A 23,806-nucleotide genomic window follows, 5' to 3' on the forward strand; every position below is an offset into this window, starting at 1 on the left:
AAAGCAGCAGGTATCAAACCTATAAATTACTCTTACCATTTCCTCACCATTGCCAAAATAAGTAAAGTCATCAGTGGGTCTTCTGTTCTAATAAGTAGGCTGACAGTAGGATTGTGCTGGGGTGAGGTTGAGTTCAAAATAGGGCTGCCTGGAAGAAAATGAGAATGCAAGACAGTGGAAAGAAACTTGGACTTGTCATCAAAAGGATGCAAAACTGATCATTGCGATAAGTATCAAGTCTAAAAGAGTAAAGAAACACACTACTCACCTCCTGACAGACAAGTGGTGAACTCAAATTGTAGAAAGAGAGACATTTTTGGACATGGCAAATGTGGGAATTTCTTTTGCTGGACTTTGCAGATATATACTGAAGTATTTTTTTTATTCTTTAAAAAAATTTACCCCATGGTGTGGGGAGGGTTCTAGAAAGGACAAGTTACTTTCAAAATATTTTTTAAATTACTGTTACTCGAATTTTTTATTTAAAAGCAAATTTAAAACCCCAAAGGGATTGCACTCTTGCTAGTTTTACCACCTTAGGAAAGCCATTTCACTTCCTGCCTTCCCACTCCACCAAGTGTGAAGAATAAGTAAGTAAGGAGAACACCACTCAGAGTTGTCTCAGAGTTGATTCGAAGACGCATTGAGATATCACATATACAGCACCTTACAAACTGCAAAGACTTTTTCAGATGTAAATGTGGGAAATCAGTACACCATGTTGGCTCTGTATTTTGGAAGGTTTCTTCAAATGACAGGGTAAGCATAATCATTTTATTTACCCTGTCTTTTGCTACATAGTCTTTTTTTTTTCTTCCAGGCAGTGAGGGTTAAGTGACTTGCCCAAGTTTACATAGGTAGGACGTATCAAGTGTCTGAGGTCAAATTTGAACTCAGGTCCTCCTGAATTCAGGGCCGGTGCTTTATCTACTGTGCCACCTAGCTGCCTCCAACTGCATAGTATTGAAACTCTCAGTTTGGCTTTGGGGGTGGAGGGGAGTCTTGGGGTTGGATGGGATAAATAGTTTCTACAGTGGTTAAAATCTGCCACAAATAGATCCAATAAGAAAGCTAATAAACCCAGCTGAGAGAGATAACAGGACTAAAACTATGGGGAAATTATCATGCTTCTTGTCACTCAAGGATGAAGCCATTGAGTGGGTTTTAATTTTGACTGATCTTCATGAGGGACTGTACATCCTGAACCTCTGAGTTATCAAAATACCAACTTAAATATTTGTTTTAATGTAATTAGTATTTGTCATAATGCAGAACCACAAGTAGAAAGAACACAAAGGTTTTTTTTTAATGACATAGAAGTTGCTTTTGTAAATAAATGATGTTTTATAGCCTCAGATACTTACTAGCTATGTGGTGCTTGGAAATAGACTTAACCTTTCTCAGCCTCAGTTTCTTCATCTGTAAAATGGGGCTCATGATAGCACCTACTTCCCAGGGTTGTTGTAAGGTTAAAATGATATTTATAAAGCACTTTGCAAACCTTAAAGTGCCATACAAATGCCATGTATTATTAATATGAAAGGATTTTGTTTAGTTCTCAAATCCAGTCATGAATCATGTTGATAAACTTAATTAAGTATATATTTCCGTTGAGTCATTTTTCATTTCTGTCCAACTCTTTGTGACCCCTTTAGGGGTTTTCTTGGCAAAGAAAAATGGCAAAGGAGTGGTTTGTCATTTCTTTCTCTGGCTCCTTTTACAGATGAGGAAACTGAGGAAAACAGGGTTAAGTGACTTGCCCCGGGTCATATAGCTAGTAAGTGTCTGAGGCCAGAAAGTCCTATTTTGACAGAATTCATCTTAGTAAGTTACAAAGGCAAATTAACTTATTTGACGTAAGTGGAAAGGAAAGAAACCATTAAATAAAGCTGAAAAGAAAGAATATAATATTCCACATATAAAAGTCAAGAGGATCATGGGTGAATGTTTGTTATAAACTGTCAGCTGTTTCTGAAAATGTCATTCTGGGGCAGCTAGGTGGTGCAGTGGATAAAGCACCAGCCCTGGATTCAGAAGAACCTGAGTTCAAATCTGGCCTCAGACACTTGATACTAACTAGCTGTGTGACCCTGGGCAAGTCACTTGACCTCCACTGCTCCATTTAAAAAAAAAAAAAGAAAGAAAGAAAATAAAAGTCATTCAGCTGCATGTTGTGATGAGCTTTCATTTTCTCCATAGATAAATGTCATGGGTGTTTTCTGCTTGGTACTTTCAAACCAAAGTGAATCTATGGTATTCTTTTTAAAATTAAGAATAAAAAGTGATAGAAGTTATGTCTCAACATTAGGAGTCATCCTCTCTCCTACGATAAAAATTTATGCTTCAGTGAGAATATAGGCAAAATTTAAAGTTATCAGATACTGGATAGATGGGGAATATTTGGATGGTGTTTCGCAAATTTAGGACCTTGCACTGACTACTGTTCTTCATGAGGGTGTGTGTGTGTATGTGTATATATATATATATATATATATATATATATATATATATATATATATATATATATATATATATTTAGTTTGTTTGTTTTTGCGGGGCAGTGGGGGTCAAGTGACCTGCCCAGGGTCACACAGCTAATGTCAAGTGTCTGAAGCCGGATTCGAACTCAGGTACTCCTGAATCCAGGGCTGGTGCTTTATCCACTGCGCCACCTTGCTGTCCCCTGTGTATATTTTTTAATTGCTGTCGTCTTTCACAGGTACAACAGAAATTTAGAAGAAGCTAAAAACATGGGAATAAAGAAAGCTATTACAGCTAATATTTCAATAGGAGTTGCCTTCCTACTGATATATGCTTCATATGCACTGGCATTCTGGTATGGGACAACTTTGATCATCTCCAAAGAATACAGTATTGGACAAGTACTTACTGTAAGTGTTTTTGCTTAGCATTTGCTCAAGAAATTATTAGGGAGTTTTGTTTTGCTTTGACAAGAGTTGCGTTTAGTAGGATGGGAGAATAATATAAACAGCTGTTAAAAGTAGACATATGTAAGTACTGAATCAGAAAAGTAGAAAAGGAATTAGTTGTATAATGAAATTAAACAGCACTAGCCCAGAAGCTAAAAGTCCTGGGCTCAAATTCTGCCTCTGAGGTTTACCATCAATGTGACCTTGGGCAAGTCACTGAAATCTCCCTGGGCCTCCATTGTCTCACGGGTACAATGAAGGTAGACTAGATAACCTCTGAGATCCCTTCCACCTTGAAATCTATGATCCTCTGAAAATATAATCTGTGGTTTTTATCTTTCAGTAAATTGCTCAAATTAATTATTTAATCATACAAGAAAGATTTTTAAAGTTAAATTTTATTTTGTTTTATTTTAAAAATTAACAATCATTTATTTTCTCTCCCTTCCACCTGGCCACATTAAGAAAAAGAAAACCCCTCGTTACAAATATGTTTTGTTAAGTAAAACAATTTCCTTCATTTGCTATGCCCCCAAATTAGGTTTAATTAGGTTTTAGAAACTCGATTAAAAAATGAAGCATTTCAAAATAAATATTTTACTATATTTAACTACATACATTAAGGTATTTTGTTGTTGTTGTTGTTTTGTTTTTTCTATTTTTTTTTTTTGGTTGGGCAAAAAAAAGGTTAAGTGGCTTGCCCAAGGTCACACAGCTAGCAAGTGTCAAGTGTCTGAGGCTAGATTTGAACCCAGGTTCTTCTGAATCCAGGGGCAGTACTTTAACCACTGTGCTACTCAACTGCCCCGGTATATATTTTTTAAGTTGCTAAAACTTAAGATCAACAATGACATCTTTTGTTTGTCCTCTTCCAATCTCTGTTCAATCTGTGTACTCAGATTTTTTGTGTGTGTGCTCATATAGTCGTAGTCAGTGTATGTGATCTTTTTGCTTTAGCCTTCTTTGTTGTACGTAATTTAATATCAGTCTCTCTTAGCTTCTCTGTAATTTTCATGTTTGATGGCATTAATACTTCACTCACTCGTTACGCCACAACTTGGGCATTTGCCGTTTCTTGGACAGGTCCAGTTCTTTGTTGTTATGGGTAAAGCTAAGAATATTTTTTTGAACTGCTCATTTTTTTCCTTTTAATAACATCCTTAAGCCATAACACTAGTATCTATTCCCTTAATTTTTATTTTTCATGTCATATAGTTAGAGCTAACATTTCTAAAATCACATCAAGTTGCCTGGATAAGTTTTTACAAACATTTAAGATTTGACCAGAGCTATCTATCAGAGGTTTTTATTTTTGTGGTCTGCACATGTGATCTCTTAAGAGCTAAAAAGGACCTTAAAGGTCATTTAATCCTTGTCTAATCTTTTCATTTTTGCAGATAAAGAGGCCAAGTGATTTAGCCTAGGAGGCACAGTTAGATGTGCTAGTGCTTTCCCTAATCCCCTCCCTTTTATGGCCTTTGTCTCCCAGCTGCCTCTCAGAGGCCAGTCTCAGAGTAGATGGTGCATATGCCTGACAAAAGCTTCCTAATGAGGGGCAGCTAGGAGTGGATAGAGCACCGGCCCTGGAGTCAGGAGGACCTGAGTTCAAATCCGGACTCAGACACTTAACATTTACTAACTGTATGATCCTGGGGAAGTCACTTGACCCCAATTGCCTCACTAAAAAAAAAAAAAAAGCTTCCTAATGAAAGGTGTGGGTTACTTGGCTTACCTCAGTAAATCTTTCAGAGGTTTGCGGATCTTAAAAACAGTGGGAAGTCAGTATCTTTAATTTTATGTAAAATATGCTCTGGGCCTTGCCCATAAAATAAGGAGGTCAGACCATCTGTTTTCTGCTATTCCTTCCACTTCTAAAATGCCATTCCAAATTGAGCCAAGGACAAAATCTAGCCTGTAAAAGGAGCCCATGTCACAGATGATTATGTTTCCATTTAGAAGAGCATCTTTTCCCCTAATCATCTGAACTTGAGGCAAAAAGAAATGAATACGGTAATGTGACATATCTCTTAGTCATTTCTAAGCATGTTAGAAAGTGAAGGATTTCCTTTTGGGGGAGGGCAAAGTGTTTAATCGGTGTCTTTTCAGAATATGGTTTTAAAAGTAGGTCAGTCATCTTCCAGGATATTTTATCATTTGTCTTAGGGAGAACATAATTTAAAATGATGTCATACATTCAGGTCACAATTTATATTCTAATATGTTTATAGGAAATGTAAATAGTTTTAGTTTTATTTATTATACAGATCTAGACTGTTTAAGGTTAGAAAAGGATTGAGGTCAGTAACAACAGAGAGGGGGAGAGGCTGAATCCAAATGCATTTTTTGGGTTTTTTTGTTTGTTTGTTTCTTTTGTCTTTTTGCAGGGCAATGAGGGTTAAGTGACTTGCCCAGGGTCACATAGCTAGTAAGTGTCAAGTGTCTGAGGCCGGATTTGAACTCAGGTCCTCCTGAATCCAGGGCCCATGGTTTATCCACTGTGCCACCTAACTGCACTCCAAAATGCATTTTTTTTAGAAATGTATTTCAGCACTGTCTATCCAGTGCTGCCAATTAACTAGAATTCTGTTCATCTGAAAACCAGTTAACTCCAAAAGTTTATGCTTTTAGTTGAATATGAGAGTCCAAATAATGCTTATGATCTAGTCTTTCTCCATCAGGAAATAGTGATATAGGTTTATAATTTGAATTATAGTTCACAAGCATGTACTAAGTGCCAACAACCTACAAGGTACGGTGCTAAGTAAATTTGATACCTAACTCCTATATCTCCCCATACTTGGTGCTGCTATCAACTATTTTTCAGCTCATCCTACCAACTCATTCAAAAGTTTCAGTACCTATTTATGGTCTTTTCTGCTATCCCATTACTTTCCTCATGGTCTTGAATATTTATATTAATAATCCTTTGGATAACCTCACCTCTCAGCCTCCTCAACAACTTAAATTTTGTTTTTTAATCTCATTTGATGAGATAACTTTGCAAAGCCCATGCTGTAAGTAATTAAGGCCATTAATTTGTTTTGATTCTCCTATAACTTTATCAGAGGTGGTAACTCTTCTTAAATAAATAACACCAAGACAATTTTGAAGGATTCTAGAGAAAAAAACCTGAAAATTTCTGAATGCAGATTGAAACATATTTTTTTCTTTTAACTTTATTATTCTTTTTTTTTCCATATAAGGTATTTTATTTTTTCTGTTACATGTAAAGATAGTTCTCAACTTTTGTTTATACAAGCTTTACAATTTCAGATTTTTCTCCCTCCCTCCCCTCCCTCCCCCCTCCCCTAGACTAACTTTATTATTCTTGGCATTTTGGACTGCATTTTCTTTTGCAACATGGCTAACATGGAAATGTTTTGCATGATTACACATGTACCTCAAATTGCTTGCCTTCTCAAGGAGGGAGGGGAGGGAGGGGAGACGTGAGAGAATATAGGATTCACTGTTTTTAAAATTAATGTTAAAATTTTTGTTTACATGCAGTTTAAGAGAAAAAATAAAATTAAAATTAAATGTACAAAATTCAATTAAATTAATGACTGTGTAAAGGAAAACAAAGTTGCCCAATAAAAAGGAATAAAGTCCTAGAAAGGATTAAATATCTTCTTATAAACTTTCTTCCCATTTATCCAGGTCTTCTTTTCTGTATTAATTGGAGCCTTCAGTATTGGACAGGCATCACCAAGCATTGAAGCTTTTGCTAATGCAAGAGGCGCAGCCTATGAAGTCTTCAGGATAATTGATAATGTAAGTCTCAACCTTTCTCATATATGTATACATATCCAATACATACACACACACATACACCAGTTGAGAGCATATATCTCTTACACCCTTCTCTTCATCCTTATCTTAAAGTAGACATGTTAACATTCTCTTAATATAATCCAATATATGAAAATGCAGACTTGTAGATGGGAGGGTACCAGTGGGCCAAGAAGAAGAATCAATGTGCAAAGGATCATAAGTCATGTAATTTATAACTTACAGTTGTGCAAGTGTATGTTGTCCCACAGGCACATGTCAATGGTGGCTAGACTTGCAGCATACCCCGATTGAGAGTCTAGATCTTCTGGGCTTCTGCCCTTCTATCTAATTGCTGGGTAGATTCCCAGGGACTGTGGGAAGAGAACTCTCAGTCAATCAGGGGCAGTCAGTCAATGCACAGTCTGGACTACAGTCACTCTCCCTCCCCTGTGATTAGTAGTTTACTAACTTTACATACTTAGATTAGATGAAGTTTGTTAAACTGGTAGCTTGCCAACCTTGTATCCCTAACCCCAAATGTAGCTGACCACGGCAGTAGTTGTATGCATAAGAATGTTCCAGTATATAAATGCTAAAGCATGGTGTTAGCTCTGTCAGCTAGGCTTAGCAATAGACCAATCCTCACAGTAGAGTAGAATTATCCTGCATGTATGTTGTCAGATGTAATTGATACGTTGATTATTACTGCTTCTTTATCTGTTTTTTTTTTAACTTTGTTATAAGAAATGTCTAGCTGAGTTGAGGGGGGGGCTGAGAATTATGTTTGGAAATGAGAGTGATATAAAAACTGAAAAATATTAATGAATACAAGATTTTGAAAGGAAAAAATATAGAATGAAAGGTGATTATTTTCTAAGATTAATCATAAGGTTATTTTAAATAGCAAGAATTCATAGTATAATGAAATTTTGATTTTATTTATATAATCTTAAGCACAAGCCTGGGCATTTGCTAAATCTCCTCATTAAATGTCAAATGTCTTCTGTTTTCTGGCTTCTAGAGAAGACCATAAGGATTCTAAACTCCCACCTACTCCATTCTTCTCTATCATTGATGAGAATCTTAAGCAAATACTCAGGCATGAGCCCTGGGTTACATTTTCATAAAAGTTTCTGAGGAATAAGTCTTTGTTAATGCAAGTTGTAAACCCCTCAGAAAAGAATAAAAATAGTTCATCTTGGAATTGGTAGCATATTAGAGTAGAAAAGTATTCAAATGAAAGTTGAATCCTGGGTTCTAGTCCTAGTTATGTCCCTTACTGTCTTAGGCAGGTCACTTTGACTCCCTGGTTGCAGAATGAATGAGTTAAATCAAATCTAAACTTCCTTTCTATCATTGTCATTTCTGTGAGACTCTGCTTAAATTTTCTGAGTTCTGTCAAATGACTAGCTTTTAAAAGCTTTAAGAAATTCTTGAATTTTGACTGTACATTTATTTTTTCCTAAATTCTAAGCACCAAGTTTATTTATTCTTTATTGGAATTATAGAGCACCTATCTCTTCAGATAAAAAGAAAAGTAATGTGATATAGTAGATAGAAAACAGAGAACCTCACTGTAAAGAAAACCTGACCGCAAATACAACTTCTTGCACTGTGTGACCCTGGGCAAGTCACTTAACTTCTCGATGCCCATGCCTACTCCCATTCCCCCAGGCTACTCTCTAAAACTCCACGTTGTAAAATAGATAGGAGTTCCTTGTGCCAGTGAAATTTCAGGTCCATCCAAAGCGGGAAAAGAGTTTCAAGTATGTGTTTTTCTTGGTGTTGGGTCTCTAGAATTGTCACTAGCCTAGAAATCTTATCACAGAGCCATAAGAGTTTTTGAGCAGGAAAGGACTTGAGACATGATCTAATCTTACTTCCTAATTTAGTAGAAAAGAAAATCAATACTTAGAGTTAAAATAGTTTACTGGTAGAGATAGGAGTAGATCCATTGTCTTGGCTTCTCATCTAGGCTTCACTCTATTATATATAATGCTACATTTTAAATAAGCATAAAAATTGGAACAAAAAGTTGGCTCCATACTTATTATTTTTTTTTTTTTGCGGGCCAATGGGGTTTAAGTGACTTGCCCAGGGTCACACAGCTAGTAAGTGTCAAGTGTCTGAGGCTGGATTTGAACTCAGGTACTCCTGCATACTTATTCTTAGTATGGATTTTCTCATAAGATAATACTGGAGTAAATCAGTTGGTTTTGAGTTGTTCAGTCATGTTCAATTGTTTGTGACCCCATTTGCGGTTTTCTTGGCAGAGATGCTGGAGTGGTTTGCTGTCTCCTTTTCCAGCTCATTTTATGGATGAGGAAACTGAGGCAAACAGCTTAAGTGACTTGCCCAGGGTCATAGAGTTTGTATGTATCTGAGGCTAGATTTAAACTCACAAAGATGAGTCTTTCTGACTTCCAGTCCCAGCTTTTTCTCTACTGCTTACCTAAGTTGCCCAAGGCAATGAGTTAGATCTGTGCCTCAAGGACCTGCGATTTTGTTATTGTGGGAAGAGGGGAGGGAGTGGTCAGTGTCATTCCATCCCATATTGCCTTATTGCAATTCATAGAAAACTTTTGTACTTAGAGACTCACAGGATTCTTTGGCTTTCACATCCATAGCCTTAGGTTCAGGATCTCTCTGCTGACTTTTTCCTCTTTATACAATCAGACAGGGCTTTAAGTGCTTTTTGTTTGTTTGTTTTTGTTTTTGTTTTTGTGGGGCAATGAGGGTTAAGTGACTTGCCCAGGGTCACACAGCTAGTAAGTGTCAAGTGTCTAAGGCTGCATTTGAACTCAGGTCCTCCTGAATCCAAGGCCAGTGCTTTATCCACTGCCCCACCTAGCTGCCCCTAAGTGCTTTTTCTGTAAGGGTTACCATGTTCCAAGCAGCTTCCATTTCTTCTTGAGCTAGAGCAGTAACAGAGTATTTTGCCATCACATGGCATTCATAAAATTATTTCTTGGGATTTCTTTTGTATTCATTGTTACTTGTGAGATATGAGCCTGCGTCTTTCTGAATTCAACTTCAGTACCCTGTTGTGGAACACTGTGTCTCTCTGCCCTGTGTGATGACTGTATCTCATAATATTAATAGAATTAAGTTGTCCACTCAGTCTATTAATACATCATGCTTAAATTCCTTGGGGAGAACAAAATTCACTTTTGTAACCTCTAGGAGTATTCTTAATTTTTTATGTTTTGTTTTATTTAGAATCCATCTATTGATAGCTATTCAATTAGTGGCCATAAACCAGACAATATTAATGGTAACTTGGAGTTCAAAAATGTTCATTTCACTTACCCATCTCGGAAAGAGGTTAAGGTAAGTGATGCAAAATGCTCAGATGGATCTATAAACCTTATCAATTGGCATGTTTGCTCCTATGATGTAGAGCATCACTCATCAACACCCGCCCTGTTTATCTCTTGCCTGTGTCACCCTATCAGCTTACTGAGGGCTTTCTTGCTTTCTTTTAATATTTGGAGGGTGCCAGGAGAGGACTTGGGCTGTTAGGCTGTCATCCTTTGTCTTATTAACTTGTGACTAGCCCATCTTCTCTTCCTGTCCTGTGATATCTTCCTGTCCTCTGATGATATCTTTTATTTCTGTTCTTCTTTGGAGTCCCTCATTGGTTACGTATTGAACATGTGTACACTCCCCCTTTTACCTCTTCATTGACCACTGATAGATATTCATCTTTAGTTTTTCATAGACTGTTGTGTACCATGCCTTTACAGGCAAGCAACACTAATGGAATATTGGTAATAAAAAGATGGGCCTCTGTTTCTAGGGGAACCAACTCATATGTAAAAATAGGTACACAAATGAAAAATGATGAATTGTTTTTATGGAAGGAGAATTTCTGTCAGGGTCCTTCCTATGTTTATCTCTTTCTCTGTTTTCCTTAAGGATTGTTCCATAAAAATAAATTCAGATGGCATGCCATTGAACAGAATTTTGAACGGAAAACTATGGAATTTCAATCACAAATTTTGTAGGGTCTCCATTTCTGAATTGTATTGATACCAATTTTTTTTCTTACCTGTCCATACAGATTTTGAAGGGCCTCAATCTCAAGGTTAACAGTGGACAAACAGTAGCCTTGGTTGGAAACAGTGGCTGTGGAAAAAGTACAACTGTTCAGTTGATACAGAGATTATATGATCCCACAGAGGGTGTGGTAAGAATCAATTGCACCAGTATTTTTAAAGTGCCTACTACATACAAGGCACTGTGTGCCTGGAGTTTCCAGGATATGGAGCATATAAGATGATCAGAGAGGACTAACACCTCTGATGGTGTGTACTTGCTGAGCTCTTTTCAGGTCTGCTCATTCAATTTTGGTGTCTACCTGTTACCCAACACTCGTAGCTGTGGCTTCAAGAAGCTGTAACGTGCAGCAGCTACAGTCTGGCCAAATGAACTAAACCAGGTTGAGGGTAACCAAGAGGTGTCAGACCTATCAATGAGTTAAGAAGAAAATGTCTTCCTCAAGGCATGGGAATACTTACCTACCAACCCCCTCCCACCCACCCCCCCGGGCAGAATGGGCACAGACAAGAACAATTTGTTCTAAATGTCCAAGAAGGCAGCCAAAGCAGGTGCTATGAAGTACTTGGAACTTGGTCAGCCATAGAAGATGCCAAGGGCTGGCCTTAAAATAGGTCAGGCAAGGCTCTTTCAAGTGTGGAACCTCCCCCAAACCCATTCTTTTCTCGCAAAAGTCAAACACAACTGAATAACAACAGCAACAAATATGAGGAGAGATAAAGATGAAAAAGTGAGATGTGTTTTGTAATTGTAATGGCAACACTTGGCAATTTGGATAAGAGGGCTAAGGGAGATGACAAGCCAAAGATAACTCTGAGGTGCCTGAGGAAATGGTGTTATCAACAGAAATGATTTGAATAGAAGTAAATGATATAATGATACACATAGTTCCTTGGTATTAGCTTGACATTAACCTTTTTTGACTTACATAGATGTGTGAATGTGGAATTTACCTCTTTTCCAGGTCACCATTGATGGACAGGATATCCGGACCCTAAATGTAAGATATCTGAGGGAAATTACTGGAGTTGTGAGTCAAGAGCCAGTACTCTTTGCAACCACAATTGCTGAAAATATTCGCTATGGCCGTGAAGATGTCACCATGGAAGAGATTGAGAAAGCTGTCAAGGAAGCCAATGCCTATGACTTTATCATGAAGCTTCCTTATGTAAGAAATTGTTTATCCTAGTTGTAGGTGGTATAAACTGAACTCCCCTTCAACATGAGCCCCTGAAAGCTACATTCCCCTCTCCCTGTCCAAGTTCAAGGCACTTTTTGGTCAGTTGCTATTCAAAACTGAAACTCACAGGGCAGCTAGGTGGTGCAGTGGATAGAGCACCGGCCATGGAGTCAGGAGGACCTGAGTTCAAACCCAGCCTCAGACACTTAACACTTACTAGCTGTGTGACCCTGGGCAAGTCACTTAACCCCAGTTGCTTCACAAAAAAAATGCAAAAATACAAAACCAAAACTCATAAGCATCAATCTGATACTTACTTTTTTAAAAATCGGAACAAATCAGAGGGCATGTTAATTCAAAGCACAAAGTATTTAATGAAAAATAAAGTAGTTGGGTAAATAGCAAGGAAATATCATCATACAAATATGGTCTTTTAGCACTCTGTGTCAGTGGTAGGAGAAGGAATGTAATCCAGAACATTCAGCCTCCTAAATTTCAGCTCAGGTAGGAGACTTCTCTGTCTCCAGAGCTGCTGATGGTTGCTTCCACACAGAACAACTGATATTCCCCTTTGGGCTGCCTTCTCTGCTACATGGTCATCTGCTGGTTCTCCACTCAACTGTAGCTTCTATGCAGCCTTTCCCACTCATGTGGTTCCAGCTCTTTTTTTGTTTGTTTTGTTTTGGTTTTGGGTTTTTTGGGGTTTTTTTGGGTGAGGCAATTGGGGTTAAGTGACTTGCCCAGGGTCACACAGCTAGTACTTGTTAAGTGTCTGAGGCCGTATCTGAACTCAGGTCCTCGTGAATCCAGGCCCAGTGCTCTATCCACTGCGCCACCTAGCTGCCCCAGTTCCAGCTCTTCTTGTTAGAGAGCATAGCCTAATGTTACCTCTTTGTGCTCCTTTGAAAGTCAGCCCCACTGCTGGATCCGTAGAGCAAGAATCCCTCAAGTCAAATCTCTCATTTTTACCACTTTGCCTTTCTCTTTGATGGCAACTCCCCAAGACTCACTTGATATTTGGGTTGGGGCAGATAAACTCCTTTCCCATCTTCCCATTGGGTTCCCCTAAAAGTTAGCAAGCAATTCACCTCAGTAGGTTTACTTAGAAAGGATGGAAAGGGCAGGTTGGCTCTGGTGACTTTTGTCCCATAGTCCTACAGCTATACCCAAAGTATAGCTCTCCTTCCTGTAGTCTTTTGGCATTTTATCTTCAGAAGTGTCAGTGTCGGTGTCTATGCATATGTGTTGGCATTTATGTTGTGTACTTTTGTGTATACATATGTGTGGTGTGTGCATATTTACATATATACAGTGTGTATACATGTGTGTCAGTTTGGGTCGGGTACATTTATTGGGTTTTAAGGGACTATGCCATTTAACCTGATAATGATGGCTTATCTGAAAGTAGTGGCTTTACCTGATAATTACTGTCCTTTTTAATAATGTATATCTGGAACATGGTTTGTAGATGTTCACTGTTGCAGGGGATGTGATCTATGATGGGACATCGAGAGCTCCTCTGATGTGGGTTTTTTTCCTGTATGATAGCAATTTGACACTCTGGTTGGAGAAAGAGGGGCCCAGCTGAGTGGAGGTCAGAAACAAAGGATAGCAATTGCTCGAGCTCTTGTTCGGAATCCCAAGATCCTTCTGCTTGATGAGGCAACATCAGCTTTAGACACTGAAAGTGAAGCAGTTGTACAGGTGGCACTGGATAAGGTCAGTGAATTTCAATAAAATGGATTTAATTAGGAATGGGAATCAGAATGTGCCAATTTTATGCCCTTTTGAATTGTTCTAAGAAAACAGAATTTTCTCCAGTAATTTCTAAAATAATCCCTTCCAGAAATTTAAAGAAAACATCCTGGCCTTTGGTTTTTATAAGTAGAATTTTAGCTAAGAAGGAGAATTTCAATTTTGATAGTACTTCGATAGCACTTTAAGTGCTTTGATAGTGATTTAAGATTTGCAAACACATATACAACATAAATATGTATATATGTGTTTTTGTGTATGTATATACACCCAATATACAGGATGTCTCAGAAGTCTTAGTGCAATTTTAAGCTCTTTAATAGATTCTAACTGCACTGAAGACCTAAGACTTTTGGGAAAAAAGAGAGAAAGTGTTGATCCCAGTAACTGAGTCATTCACAGTTGGTTATCTTTACAGTATTACTGTTACTGTGTGGATTTTTCTCCTGGTTCTGCTCACTTCACTTTGCATCAGTTCATAGAAGTCTTTCTGTTTGTTTGTGTTTTTCTGAAACTGTCCTTTTTATCATTTCTTACAGTATGATCCCATTCTTATGCCATAGCTTGTTTACACATTCGCCAATTGATGGTTATCTCTTCAGTTTCCAATTCTTTGAGATAGGCAGAGAGAGAGAGAGAGAGGAGAAGAAGAAGAAGAAGAAGAAGAAGAAGAAGAAGAAGGAGAAGGAGAAGGAGAAGGAGAAGGAGAAGGAGAAGGAGAAGGAGAAGGAGAAGGAGAAGGAGAAGGAGAAGGAGAAGGAGAAGGAGAAGGAGAAGGAGAAGGAGAAGGAGAAGGAGAAGGAGAAGAAGGAAGGGAAGGAGGGAGGAAGGAAGGAAGGAAAGGAGGGAGGGAGTGATGGGGGAAAGAAGGAAGGAAGGAAGGAAGGAAGAAGAAAGAAGGGGGAGAGCAGGCCAACATATGCAGAGGGCAAATGTTTGAGTCTTAGCGCAGTTTTAAACTATTGAAGCTTATATGTGTATATGCACATTAGACCTTTTAATCACCTAGGTTTAAATGAATATCAGAGCTACTGGCTGCACTGTTTATTCACAGTGTTGCAAATATTTTTAAAAATAATTATTAACAATGTATCACCTGGGAGAACAATAACAGCCAAAGTCCCCTTTATCCATTATTATACCTGGTACCTTATTTCTCAAAACACAGTGCCACCATTCATTATCTCAAGATAATTGGTTAATCTCTTGTTAAGAATTGTTTTTCTGTTTCTTCACCAGATAAGAGTCAAACTCCATTTTCTAGGGAATTAAGTTTTTTCTTGGTCTTTTTTTTCCCTCTGTCTTCTGGTAGTTTCTTGTAAGCCATCACAGTTAACAGTATCTAAACTCCATCACCTCCTAGACTCTTTGAAGAATAACACTTGGGGGCAGCTAGGTGGCGTAGTGGATAAAGCACTGGCCTTGGATTCAGGAGGACCTGAGTGCAAATCCGACCTCAGACACTTGACACTTTCTGGCTGTGTGACCCTGGGCAAGTCACTTAACCCCCATTTACCTGCCAAAAGAAGAAGAAGAAGAAGAAGAAGAACACTTAAACTGTTTCTATCCCATTCTCCCATAAAAATACAACAAGTATCTGTAGATTCTTTGGTCAAGGCTATTAAATCTGGCATTACATGGAAGCATAATTAAGTGCTTATCCTACTTATTGTATCACACAGCTTTTTACATGTTTATTGAAGTAACAATTACTTAAATTTAACTTGGAAGTCATAGAATTGAAACTAAGAATTATAGCTATGGTTAGGTTTTTCTTTTATAAAAAAGTCTAAATTAATCATATAATTCTAGAAACCAGCAGTGCAGTTATGCACATTTAGATTGTGCATTAGCATTATATTAAGCTGGCCTTCAAAGATTCATAGATTTGAATTAAAAGGGACCTTTAAGCCCCCTTTAATTTTATCTTCCACCACCACCTCCCTTCTAGGGTAGCTAGGTGGCACAGTGGATAGAACATTGGCCCTGGAATCAAGAAGAACTCAGTTCAAATCCATCCTCAGACACTTACTAACTGTGTGACCCTGGGGAAGTCACTTAACCCTGTTTGCTTCAGTTTCCTCATCTGTAAAATGAGCTGCAGAAGAAAATGACAAACCACTCCAGTATCTTTACCAAGAAAACCCTAAATGGAGTCACATAGAGTTCGACTAAACTGAATAACAAAAAATCTACCTCCCCTTCCCCACCCCCATTATAGATAAGTACACTGAGGCCTAAACAGGTAAATCTCTTTGCCCCAGGTCACACAGCCATCAAGGCAGAATTTGAATCAGAATCTTTGTCTCTATATCCAGTGGGCTTTCCATTATACCATGTTGCCTCTATGCTGCAGCCAAGTTAAAATGTCAATAAAAATTAAATCTGTGACTCAGAACTCAAACTTTGCAGGCCATTAATTATCCCATTGGATTCGTTACCATTATTAATAACAACTAATTTTTTTTTAATTGTTTTTTTGTTTTTGTTTTTTTAAGTGAGGCAATTGGGGTTAAGTGACTTGCCCAGGGTCACACAGCTAGCAACTGTTAAGTGGCTGAGGCCAGATTTGAACTCAGGTACTCCTGACTCCAGGGCCGGTGCTCTATCCACTGCGCCACCTAGCTGCCCCAACAACTAATTTTTTTAAATGCTTACTATACACCAGATTCTCTGATGGGTATTGGGGATAAAAATAGAAAGAATGAATCGCCTTCTAGTGATAACATAGTCATCAGCACCTTAATGACGAGCTTGCAAGTCATTAAGTTATTTTTAATACTCTTACTCTTACTCTGACTTGATCTCCTTGTCGTGATCACTCCCTCCATCACTACAGATTACATCCCATCTAATGGTTATCGATGTTGTGCAATTCTTATACAGATCTTCCCATAAATTATCCAAAAAGGAACTGTCCAGAGTGCTGGAGACTTTCCTTTAGTTCTTTGAACATTCAGGCATATAAGTACTATACATTGAAGAATGCACATTTATAGATTTGGAAATTCCACTTACTGGTTTACCATTGCCTCCAATACCACATCTTATTTTTTCTTGATCTTTTGTCTGTAGCAATTTGCTTAATTCCAGTTTGCTTACTCCGTAGGCAAGAAAAGGCCGTACCACCATTATTATAGCCCATCGTTTGTCTACCATCCGTAATGCAGATGTTATAGCTGGCTTTGAGGATGGCGTTATTGTGGAACAAGGAAACCATAATGAATTAATGAAAAAGGAAGGTGTTTACTTCAAACTTGTTACCATGCAGGTACATTTTCCCTATACACATGGGTTTTGCTATAGTTTATTCTATAAGTAAATAGCGTCTTTCTTCAATATCACTTTGAAAAGTAGAAATAGTAGCTTGAGACTGCTGTTTTAGGTTCCAGCCCTTAACATGGAGTAACTAAAGAAGAATATGTATGAATATAAATTAGAAAGCAAAGCCGAGACAAAAGAGATTGGGTCCCTGTAATTGCACAAGAAAGATGGTACATAAGAGTCCATGTGAGGAATCATTGCAGAAAAAGGAAAGAGAATGAGATAGATTTGTGATAAATAACATTTTGACATTGAGTTTCTAGATTTTTAAAAAATATAGTTCTCTGTGTCATTTTATTTGCCTGTGTGATTTTTATTGCAATAGACTTAATGACATTAATTTTTATCTTTGGATATATATAATACATGTGTGTGTATCTGCATTTGTGTATATACGTATATATTGTATGTTAATTCATTTCAGTTGTGTCTGACCCTTTGTGACCCCATTTAGGGTTTTCTTGGCAGAGATACTATAGTGGTTTGCCATTTCCTTCTTTAGCTCATTTTACAGATGAGGAAACTGAGGCGAACAGGGTTGAGTGACTTGACTATAGTCACACAGTTAAGAAGTGACTGAGGCTAGATTTGAACTCAGGAAGATGATTCTTCTTGTCTCCAGGCCTGGTACTCTATCCACTGTGATACCTAATTGCTCCCATAAATGTGTGAGTACACACATACTTACATACACACATGAAGTAAATGGCTAAATAGCTAACTATTTCTTATGAATCTATTGCTGAAAAGAAATGAAGAAACCTAATATTAACCATAGCATCTCCAGCTGAAAGCTTAAATTTTCTTATTTAAACCAGATTAACTAGGGAGCAGATATTGTCTTTAAAGCACATTTTGTTTATTTCAGACAGGAGGAAATCAGATTGAATTGGAGGGTGCTACAGATGAAATGAAAGATGAATTCAGTGCCTCAGAATCAGCTACAAAAGGTTTTGAATCCACTAGCCTAAGAAGGAGATCAACTCGCTCAAGTATCAAGAAGCCACAGACGTCAGAGAAGAAAGTCACTGAAGAGGAGAAAAAGGCTGTGAGTCTATTGGTATTCTGCTCACATTGCCGGGGTTATGTTTTCCCTAGGAGCACAAGCAAGTACAGGATTAAGTTTGGGATTTGCTAAATAGCATCTAAAATTTAAGAGGAAGCAAGTGGCCCACAACAGAAAGTAAATTTTCTTTACCTACCTTCACATGTCTGTCTTTCCATCAACCACCTACTTTTCTCTGTTGGCTTCCTGCTTTCATGACCTTTAAAAAAAAAGACGATGTAGGAGCAAAAACTTAGTAGTTATTTTATCATAATAGTTCAAGGATCCTTAATTTCCTTAGTGTGACACCCTCTTTGCATCTCAGCTAACTATTCATGAGTTGCTATGGACAAAAATAATTATTTAATAATGCATCTCCCTGTCTTCATTGTAGGGTTGAGAGACTGTAGGTATGGAAAAGTATATATACAACAGAGACATCTGATGTTTCACTATTTTTGGTTATAAGAATAAAATGTGTCTCTGGGTAGTAGACATATTTGAAAATAAAGGTGACATAAGGATGTGGGGTTTTTTTGTTGGTTTGTTTTTTTGGGGGGGGTTGTTTCTTTTGTTTTGCAGGGCAATGGGGGTTAAGTGACTTGCCCAGGATCACACAGCTAGTAAGTGTCAAGTGTCTGAAGCCGGATTTGAACTCAGGTCTTCCTGAATCCAGGGCCAGTGCTTTATCCACTGTGCCACCTAGCTGCCCCCAAGGATGTGTTTTATATCTACATATATGTACATATATACAGTTATCCCTTTTATACTGAGACTTTCCTCATCACAGTTTTGATATATTGTGAGTTAGCATAAGGAATTCAATGGGAATTTGGGGGGAGTTTTGCAGGACCCACAAATGACACAGAACAAGTTTAGAAACTCAGAAATGCATAAAATATAGTATTGAATAACATCAACAACCTTCTGATAATAGGCTTCTTCAAACTGAGCTATTTGATATCTTTATTTTCTAGGATGAAAATGTGCCTCCAGTTTCTTTTTTCAGGGTCCTGAAGATGAATAAGACAGAGTGGCCATATTTTGTGGTTGGCACTTTTTGTGCCATTGTCAATGGAGCTCTGCAGCCAGCATTTTCAATAATATTTTCCAGGATTATTGGGGTAAGAGCTACACATTCCAATGATTATAGAATTTTAAGCCTTGCCCTACATAATCTGGTAAACACTTTGTGCTGTAATTAAGGATGGGCTTTTTAAAAAAAAAAAATCACACCTTCAAACAAACTTAAGTAAAATTAGCTCTTGGGAGTGTAAAGAAAAAGAGAGACTTAATGTGTTCCTATTTCCAGGGGTAAGGGAATAAGGCCAGTAGAAATGGTCATTTCTGCAGTTCCTATTGCACTGACTCTTTGGTATCTAGTGTAGGGATATGAAATGATAAGTTCTATCTATGTGCCCTTTTAGAAAGAGCAGGAGGTCTCAAAATGACTCCATTAGGCTATTTATAGATATATTTCAATAGAATCAGTGCTTGGCAAAGGGGAAAGAGTGCTGGATGTAGGCTCGGGAAATGTGTATTTGGAGGGACTCTGCACTGTGTATATTTTTCAAGCAAGTCTCAACCTTTTAAGATTCCAGTCCGTATCTATTAAGTAAAAAGGTAGATTAGATGGTTTTAAGTTCTGTTCCAAGTATCAAATCCTACAATCCTCATTTAAATTTGGATTTGCTCATTTACTCTTATGTAGCATATTAATGGTTGAGGTTTGATGGTTGGTTGAATATGAGAGGCAAGAGGGAGCCATGAATCAGAATACTAAGGATTGGCACCAGGTGCCACAGATTGCAATAGTAGAATGAGAAGAAGAGTAGCATTTGAGGTGCTGGTGATATGCCCAAGTGGGATTCTTTATGCAAGTGGAAATGTGGGTCTGGATCTCAGAGAAGAGGCCAGATGAGTCCCTTGTGGCACTCAGTGCTATGATCTTGGTATTGTAATGAAATAATCCACCTTTTGCCACAGGAGAAAGCCCTCTATATCAGTTAACTGTATGTTTAAAATCCTCAACCTTGCCTTCCTTTAATATTTGTAGGGAACTGTATCATTTAAAATATTTTCACATATGACACCCATTAGCCCCAAAGTGGTCCACAGAAAATGTAAATGGATTAAAATTAAAATTCTAGACAAATGTATGAATGATAGAGTTACTAAGAGAAAATTAATATATGCATAATCTTTAGGCTAGATGTCCTCACAAAATAGTGGTTCCATTCGTATTTTAAGACCTCTGTTGGCAAAAGAATGTTGGGGCATATAGACTTTTGTGCTGATCCACTGTAGCAATTCCTACACTCCTTTGATGAAAAGAAATGATTTTTTGTAGGTCTTTACAGAACCAAGTGATGATGTAACAAGACGGCAAAAGAGTGATTTGTTTTCACTGTTGTTTTTAATACTTGGAATTATTTCTTTTGTTACCTTTTTTCTTCAGGTAAGTATCCATATTTTCACTTATTTTCTACAGATTTCTGTACATGTTTTCTTGCTTATAGAATGTAAGCTCCTTGAGAGTAGGAACTGTTTCATGTTGGTCTTAGCATGATCAGTCAACAAGCCTTTATTAAGGCTGATTGAAGTGCCAGATCCTGGGTGTTGTGGATGCAAAGACAAAAACTAAAAGGATCCCAACTCTCATGAGGCTTACACTCTACTGGGGGAGATGATCTGTCTACATATAGAAGGAGATGTAGAATAAATTCAAAGTAAATACAAGTTACCTGCAAGGAAGTTATGGAGGGAGGGCACCAGTAATTAAGAAGATCATCAAAATCTCTTTGCCTGACACACAATAGATGTTTAATCAATGTTGGTTGATTATATAGTGAGAGTTAAAAGTATAACTAAAACTCGGTCTGCTTGAGAATATACTAGGCTGATTTTGCTAAAAGATGGGTCAACCGTGATAAACTGAGTACATGCTTCTTCCGTCTCCTTGTCTCATTTCTTCATCCCCTGACAATTTCCACTTTGTACTCCCCCCTACCCACTGCTCCCAAATGACATAATTGAAAATATAGTTAGAATCAGAGGGATCAGAGCATGGGATTTAGAATTATAATGAGATATGGAATTTGAGTGGACCCTAAAAATCCTTGAATTGATCCAAACAAATAATTCCGTTAAAAGAAATGTCAACCTTTGGCCTAGAAAAGAAACACTTGCAAGCAGGCCACACAAAAGTTAGAAAATATATAAATTTTCTTGCCTAAGGCTGCCATTTACCCATTTTTTATGGAAATGGGAGCCTTTCCTAAGTAAGGATTATTCTTGTGCCTTCAGGTAAAAACAACAGTAGCAACAAAAAGCTAGTAGAGAACATAGTTCTCAAGAATCCAATATTATAGATTTCAAATGATTTGAATGAAACTGCCAAGTTAAAGAAGAAGAGTTGTCTAAATTAGACCACTGTGCTTTCTTCTCCAAAGTAATTCATTTTACCTGGCCATGCTCTCTGAACGTTAACATTTAGTAATCCAATCCAATCCAATCCAATCCAACAAGAATTTGTTAAGGGCTTTCTCATTAGACAACATTGTGTCAGTGGCCAAGGCTTCAAAATCAAAATGAAAAAATGGCCCCTGACCTCAAGCTGCTTCAATTCTCTACTCAGAAGATACAACATGTAAATTAGATTAGTGTATACATGATAATATGGGGGAGGAGAGAGTAGTAACAACTAGGGAGATAAGAGGTGATGGTGCAGGAGCATGTGAGTGCCAGATATTCACCACAGGTATGACAGAAAGAGTGGAAAACCAGGTCTCTTCCTTTCCAGGTGATGGGGAGATAAGGCAGAAGTACCTGAAATAACTTAGACATGTGCAAAGACCAAATACAGTCAAGTATAAGACTGTACAGTACCAACTACTAGAATTCTAGGGATTCCCAGAAGTGAAAGATTATAGGAGACTGAAAATAGCCAAGGAAGATTTCATTGATACAGTGGGTCTTGAGCCAGGGTCTTGAAGGCTGGCTGTGTGGAATTTAGATAAACAGAGAAGTTTAAATGGCAGAAATCACATCATGGAAGAAGTAAGCATGGATATCCTATAAAGGAACCGGCCCAACTGGAATGGAAATCCAGACCAAGAGAAGTACTTATCCATTAAGGTCAGGTGGCAAATCAACACTAGGAAGCAGATGTGCTGACTTAAAGCACCTGTGGCTTTGGGGCTCCTCAGTGGTGGTAATCCACTTCTACCACTAGTCTTTCATTAAGGAAAACTCTGTAATGAGATAATATTTGTAAATAAGTTTCTGCTTAGCACACAGTAAAGCCTCACTAAATGCTTCTTCCCATCCTTCCCTCTTTTCAACAGGGCTTCACATTTGGCAAAGCTGGAGAGATTCTTACAAAGAGGCTCCGATATAAGGCTTTTCAGTCAATGTTGAGACAGGTAATCTCTCTTTTGTTTTTGTTTTTTGTTGTTGTTGTTGTTGGGGTTTTTGTTTTTTGGTTTTTTTGGCAGGGCAATGAGGGTTAAGTGACTTGCCCAGGTTCACACAGCTAGTAAGTGTCAAGTGTCTGAGGTCACATTTGAACTCAGGTCCTCCTGAATCCAGGGGCAGTGCTTTATCCCCTGCGCCACCTAGCTGCCCCCGGTATTCTCTCTTAAGTCCAAAAATTGATAGTGATGATAAAATGACAGCCACTTGTTGCATGGATTCTTTCCCTTTGGAAAATGATTTCACCACCATCTTACAAATTATCCCTGGCTGTAACCTTGAGTCAAGACTTAACTAAATTCAATCATGGGAAAATTAGAATATTTATGGAAACTTTAATTCTATCTACAGAAGACTTTATCTTCATTTGTGTTTAGGTCACTAATGCTCCTGGGTGCTGGAAGTACCCTTGTTTTTGCATTTTCAAATATAGGAGAGAGGTTGCTACAGGGGTTTATTAAATCTGCAAAATGATTTACTCTTCGTGGTTTGAGAAGAGTGCAGCTTCATATCAGGGGAGTAAACATCTACCCTGGATCAGCCTGTGTTGAGATATTTTTCAGTCCCAGAATATGTCAGGCAAGACGGACGAGTCTAAAGATGTGACTAAGAGATATTTGCTAAAAAGTGGTCAGTGAATATACTGGAACAGTGACCCAGAACTAAGAATTAAATAACTCTATGATTGTAGGAGTGAAGAGCATCAGATACACCTCAGCTAGTTATATAACTAAGAAGATTACCTAAAGATTGAAAGAGTTGATGACTCCTTATCTTAGGTGTCATGTGACTGAGAGCTCAAGGAGGAAATGGAGACCCAGAGAGATGATTTCCCAAGGTCACACAGATAGTTAAGTAGGAGAACCAGGATTCAAACCCAGGCCATCACATTTAAGATCCAGGTGTCTATTTGTTAGCCATTTAGCATTTTTCAGTCACTTAATAGTGCTCAGTGCTAAGTACAGAGGATACAAAGAAAGAGGGGGAAAAACCAATCCCTGCTCTGAAGGAACTCACAGTCTTTTAAAAAAAAATTTATTTATAGTTTTGGGTTACAAATTTTATCCCTCCTTCCCTCCCTCTCCTCCCCCTCCCTGAGGTGTTAAGCAATCAGAGATGGGTTATACATGTGCAATTATGTAAAACACTGCCATATTAGTCATTTTGCACAGAAAACTTGAATAAAAGAAAAAATCGAAAGAATGAGAAAAATAGCATGCTTCAGTCTGCGTTCAATCAATATCCATTCTTTCTTTGGAGGTGGATAGT

The 23,806-nt window shown here is 37.9% G+C and overlaps 1 protein-coding gene across 5 annotated transcripts in view; it reads left to right on the forward strand.

The window, feature by feature from the left end:
- Positions 1–23,806, forward strand: part of ABCB1 (ATP binding cassette subfamily B member 1) — a 210,255-nt gene that overhangs the window by 152,673 nt on the left and 33,776 nt on the right. For all 5 annotated transcript variants that reach the window (XM_043965966.1, XM_043965961.1, XM_043965963.1 and 2 more), the window contains 11 exons: positions 2,720–2,891; positions 6,588–6,701; positions 9,921–10,031; positions 10,765–10,890; positions 11,725–11,928; positions 13,489–13,659; positions 16,805–16,966; positions 17,888–18,067; positions 19,042–19,188; positions 20,415–20,522; positions 22,411–22,488. In XM_043965966.1, the coding sequence (XP_043821901.1) occupies positions 2,720–2,891; positions 6,588–6,701; positions 9,921–10,031; positions 10,765–10,890; positions 11,725–11,928; positions 13,489–13,659; positions 16,805–16,966; positions 17,888–18,067; positions 19,042–19,188; positions 20,415–20,522; positions 22,411–22,488 (1,573 nt within the window). The remainder of the gene's footprint in view (positions 1–2,719; positions 2,892–6,587; positions 6,702–9,920; positions 10,032–10,764; positions 10,891–11,724; positions 11,929–13,488; positions 13,660–16,804; positions 16,967–17,887; positions 18,068–19,041; positions 19,189–20,414; positions 20,523–22,410; positions 22,489–23,806) is intronic.

This window comes from Dromiciops gliroides, chromosome 5 (genome assembly GCF_019393635.1).
Source record: "Dromiciops gliroides isolate mDroGli1 chromosome 5, mDroGli1.pri, whole genome shotgun sequence".
Taxonomy (NCBI): Eukaryota; Metazoa; Chordata; class Mammalia; order Microbiotheria; family Microbiotheriidae; genus Dromiciops; species Dromiciops gliroides.